The sequence below is a fragment of the Orycteropus afer genome, unplaced genomic scaffold (assembly GCF_000298275.1).
Source record: "Orycteropus afer afer isolate SDZICR_OR568_19922 unplaced genomic scaffold, OryAfe1.0 scaffold00546, whole genome shotgun sequence".
Taxonomy (NCBI): Eukaryota; Metazoa; Chordata; class Mammalia; order Tubulidentata; family Orycteropodidae; genus Orycteropus; species Orycteropus afer.
The window spans coordinates 708,906-714,109 of NW_006922133.1; the positions used below are offsets into that span (position 1 = coordinate 708,906).

A 5,204-nucleotide genomic window follows, 5' to 3' on the forward strand; every position below is an offset into this window, starting at 1 on the left:
CCTTCTGGTTAGCAGTCAAATGCCTTAGGCAATATGCCACCAGAGCTCCCTAGAGGCCAATAGTACTGTTTCAATTGTGACAACCCAAAATGTCTCCAGACTGTGCCAAACATCTCCTGGGGGGGCGAGTCACCTCAGTTGAGGACCACTGGGCGAAACTAGCAAAGAATGGCTTTCTCTTTCTTCCTGCACCCCACTCCCAAATACCTCCATCCAAGGCTGGGATATTTAGGAGACATCTCCTTATCCACCAGCAACGGACTTTCCTCCTAATCCACCAGTGAGTGCCCATCAGGAATGCTTTTGACCTGTAAAACTTTTTATCATTCAGAACAATGCTCTTACTGGCCTTGAAATGAAGGTCCTTTCCAGCTAAATTCTGAGCAGGGAGCAGGTCCGTTTTAGAGACATTAGTCTGTTTTAGTCTATAGGAGGTTCAGGCACAGTACATCCAAGGGGACTGTCTTGAGCTGGAAGGGCTCTCAGGTACTGGAAACTTGCCTCCTCACCTTCTCCTTTTGCCCCATTTTCACAAATGAAGAAACTGAGGCCTAGAGGAGAAAATGACTTGCTCAAGGTCATACTTATTCCTAATTCTCTTTTTATGGTGGCAGAGGAGTCCCTGGTTTGTGCAAACGGTTAAATGCTTGGCTGCTACCGGAAAGGTTGGAGGTTTGTTGCAAATCCTTTGTTATCTTTGTTGTTAATGAGGTAGGATTAGTGTAGGGTGTCTCTTGAGTCAATCTTCTGAGATATGAAAGAGATTAAATAAGCAAGAGAAGCAGAGATGGGGGAAGATTTATGCCAAGACACACAGAGATCCCCAAGGAACCAAGAAGCAGACGCTGAAGAGACAAAGACCTGCCCCCTGAGCTGACACAGGGAGAGAGCCTTCCCCTAGAGCAGTGTCCTGAATTCAGACTTCTAGCCTCCTGGACTGTGAGAATATCAATTTCTGTTTGTTAAGACCATCCATTTGTGGCATTTCTGTCACAGCAGCACTAGAGAACTAAGACAGCTATGGAACCCACTTCTACTGTGACACACAACAGCAACCAAAGCAAAACCTACCACCATCGAATCGATTCCGACTCACAGCGACCCTATAAGTACAGAGTAGAACTGTCCCAGAGGGTTTCCAAGGCTGTAAATCTTTATGGAAGCAGACTGCCTCAACTTTCTCCCAGGGAGCAGCTGGTGGGTTCAAACTGGTGACCTTTTTTTTTTGGTTAGCAGCCAAATGGGTCATTTGTATCACCAGAGTTCCTTCAATGACAGCTAATAAGGTAATGTTATTCTTTTTTTGCCCAATATGCCAGAAGAACTTAAGTCTATAACACAGATAACTTGTAGTGCTTTATAAGCGACAGACTTTGGGGCCAAGCCATCCCAGTAAAGGAATGCAAATTATAGAAATGATCGAATACTGCAGCCAATTAGTGCAAACAAACATTTATTGTGAAATATTCATCCTACCCTTTATTAGGTATTACATCATCAAAGCACTTTGTGGCAATGAAAATAGCTTTTTTACCCCCTCTGATTCACCCAATATTCCATTAAAGCTGCAAAAAATGTGCAATCTGCTTGAAAAATAGGTCGCTCTTAGTTATTCATTTGTGAAAATCAAAAATTAAAAAAGAAAACAAGACTAGCTCACAGGGCTTCTAAAGCCAATTCGCCTTCCCTCTGCCCCACTACTCCCCGAAATAATTAACAAAGATAATTTGTTTTAAATGCCTTTTTATAAAACCAATGCACCTTTCCCCATATTATAATCATAAAAATTTAAAAAAAAAAGCCCTTGTTTACTTTCTGGGAAAAAAGGTGGCTAGCCGTTGTTTTTTGATTGGGAGCATGTGGATTTCCTGGGAGTTCACTTTCTTTAACTTTATGCTCCGATTTTTTATGGATTTCCTAAGGGGCTCTGTATTTTCCATGGCCTCTTCTCCTTGGCTATTGATGTTGTAGCCCTGAAGCACGGAGTCTTCTCTTTTGAAGGAGAAGTTTTTGGTGGACACTCCCGAGAGGCCTTTGATCTTGCCACAGAAGATGGTAGGCACAGTGTCTTCGACAGAGACAATGACCTTGGCTGCCTGGGACTCGCTCACGAGCTCCATGTTATTTTCGGCCTTGACCTCACCACTGGGGTGGCTGGGTTGGCTCAGCATCTCGGGGGTTTCGCTGCTGCCAATGCGGTTCTCCATCATGGTGGAGGCCTCGTGGGGCGTGGGAGAGGGGTAGGGCATTTCGGCACCACTGGGAAGTTTCTCCATCCCAGGGTGGCCTGGGCTGCCCACTGACACACCACTGTCATACACGGTCTCAGGGGGAGGCTCCGATTTCCGGTGGGTTGCCAGTGACAGGTCTAGAACCGTATCTTCCTGGCAGATTGGGGGACTGATTTCGCCAGCCTTGAGCCAGGGCACTGACTTCATGGAGAGATCCAGGGCCTCATTCTCACCCCCCATCTTGATGACTGTGTGGCGGCTGAGCTGGAAATACTCCCTGGGATGGAGGAGGTCAAAGGGCTTCAGTTCTTCCTTTTCTAAGGGGGCCTGAGGGCCTTTAAAGGAGTGAAGACTGAAGGAAGATGGTGGCTTGGGGAAACTAGGGCTGAACTTGGATTCAGAACTCTGAGGCACCGGAATGGGGATGGGAATGGGGACTGGCACAGGCAAGGGGACGATCACAGGGTAGGGCACCAAGAGAGTGGCTGGTGGGACTAGTGGGGTCAAGGGGGAGTTAAAGGCCTGAGGAGGTACAGAGGGGTAGCCTGGGGGAGGCTGGCAGGGTGGGGGACCGAGAGAGCCCTGGGCGGGAAACAAATTCTGGAGCACAGCTTCAAAGGGCAGAGCAGGCTCCTGTGGCTGGCTGGGAATTCTCAGGTCTAGGAGCTGGGGCTGGGCCTCGGGGTCCTCGGCTCCCTGGAAGAGGTTGTTGTGGATGGCATTGGAGGAGCATGGGGCCTCCTGAGGCAGGACCAGAGGGGAGTTGAGGTGCTGAAAGACGTGCTGCTCAAGTACCACAGGCAGCTGCACAGGGCCCTGCGTGGTCATGACGTAGGTGGCATTGGCATTGGGGTTGAGCTCAGGTGCAGAGCTTCCCTCTACCTGCATGTGAATGGGCATCACCACCGGGCTCTCCCCAAGGCACAGGGGCTGCAGCACGGTGGCCGCCACCTTCAGAGCCATGCCACTCTGGGACTCAGCAGGGGGGTTCAGAATGGATGGGGCTGGCACGGTCACCAAGGCCTTCTTTACCAGGTCAGTGGAGTTGATGTTCCAGGCCTCAGTGGTGATCAGCTGGGCCATGCCATTCTCCAGTCTGTTATTGGACAAGGCAGGAGGAGAGTCGGTCATGTCCATGGAGAGGTTCTGGGACTGGAGGTTGTCCATCACTTGGTGCTGAAGTCACTTGGCCTGCAAGACAGAACACACAATATGAGCCCTCCTCACAAGAACATTTATAACTGCCTAAGAGCTCTCGCTCTTCTTAAAAGTATCCATATCTTAGTCAACCAGGAGAGCACAGCCCACTCTCTGTATGGCCTAATATATACATCCATATGAACAGTGGTGGGCGGACAGCCCTATTTAACGGATGATGACACTATAAACACAGATGACGCAATGATGAAAGAACTAAGTGAGGTTAAACCGAGTATTTTTAAGCCTAATACTCAGCTTATATGTTTAGTTTTTGACAGAAACAAAGTTTCATTCCATATTCTTGTACTGGACAGTTAAGATACGAGGAGATTTGACTTAAGTTCAAATAAGCAGCACAGACATCCTTGCCTTTAAGGAGATAATGAAACCCTTGTCCCATCAGAATTCTATGAATATGGAAGGACATCATCCCAATGATTGGAAGCATTGAAAACACTCTTTGTAGCAGTAATTCTTCTGAAAATTGGTTTGAGGAGGAAGACAGCAGTGTTTTAGCACAAGGGCTGTCCCGGGTGTCCCATTCTCTCTCTCTCTCTCTCGCTGATGACAACATTCTCTTTCTTCCCAATCATAGGAAAAGCCACTCCCTGGATCAGAGTGATGAGGGGTAAGAATGACCATCGAGTCCAGCTTCCTTTGTGCCCTGCCCACTCATCTCTCTGCTTTGTGACCGCCTCGAATTTCTACCTGGCAGGAGCTGATGATTATAGGGCTAGAGAGATGAAACAGTGGTTGGAAACAGCCATGCTCAAAGCTGCGAAAAGCGTGCTCGATGTCCAAGGCACCTCCTCAGACATCTGGCCACCTCCAGAGATACCAGTTGGACTCAGCACGTGTGCTTCCTGGAGGAAGCACGGCTGCAGCTGTGATGCGGCTCTCCGTGGAACTGTGTCCGTATTTAGCATTGTTACCATGGAGAAGGCAGGCACCATGTCTAACTCGGGGATGTGTGCAGCCCTGGAGTCTGGTTGGGCTCAATAAGAATTCAATAGTCCTGAGTTTGGCTGGTTGGGCCTTGGGCAGCTCAAATTCTGGATCGCACCTGTCTGACCTATTGAGGACTTTAACCCTGTGGCCATCCTCTCCCCAGGCCCCAAATCACCAACCAAGCCTCCAAAACAAGGGAGAGAGGCAGCCCAGAGCACCATAGGGCTTGGAAACAAACAAATGTGGTGTCGATACAGGAAGGCAGCTTGAACAAACGAACAATTCCATGATACTGCCAGGCTATCAGAATGTGTCAGATGCACAGAACAAGGAGCTTTTCTGAAGGAGAAGGAGGGGAGGGGAGGAGACAGGAAGGCTGTGTGGAAACAACTTTGTGAAGAGTGCCCTAGTGGATGATGCTCTTGGCAGGGCACAAAGCAATGCCTTCCAGGGAGGGCTCCCTACGGGCATGGTGCCCTCTGAAAACCATGAAGGGACCCAACCTTGCTGACCAATAATCCCTTTGGGGCAGGTAGAAGGTCATCCCAACCAAAGGGACTGTTTCTCCCAAGGTGGGTGCTCCCTGACTCAACCCAGAAAATGGCTATGCCTCCGATAGAGCATTCCTTCCTTCAGTCCTTCATTCATTCATTTGCTCATCTAACAAATTTATTTGCTGAATACCTCTGTGTGCCAGCACTTTGCTGGGGGCTGAGTGTTACGTGGGAGGTCCTTGCTTTCATGAACCTTACAGCCTAGGGAGGGGACATGTCTTTGATGAGAAGGATTTTTTTTTTTTTTTTAATTTCACACCATCTTGTTTTT

At 48.6% G+C, this 5,204-nt stretch overlaps 1 protein-coding gene across 1 annotated transcript; it reads right to left on the reverse strand.

The window, feature by feature from the left end:
• Positions 1-1,808: 1,808 nt before the first annotated feature.
• Positions 1,809-3,398, reverse strand: RAI2 (retinoic acid induced 2). The gene has a single exon (XM_007955912.2). The coding sequence runs from the start codon at positions 3,396-3,398 to the stop codon at positions 1,809-1,811; it is 1,590 nt and encodes a 529-aa protein (XP_007954103.1).
• Between the last annotated feature and the right edge of the window lie 1,806 nt (positions 3,399-5,204).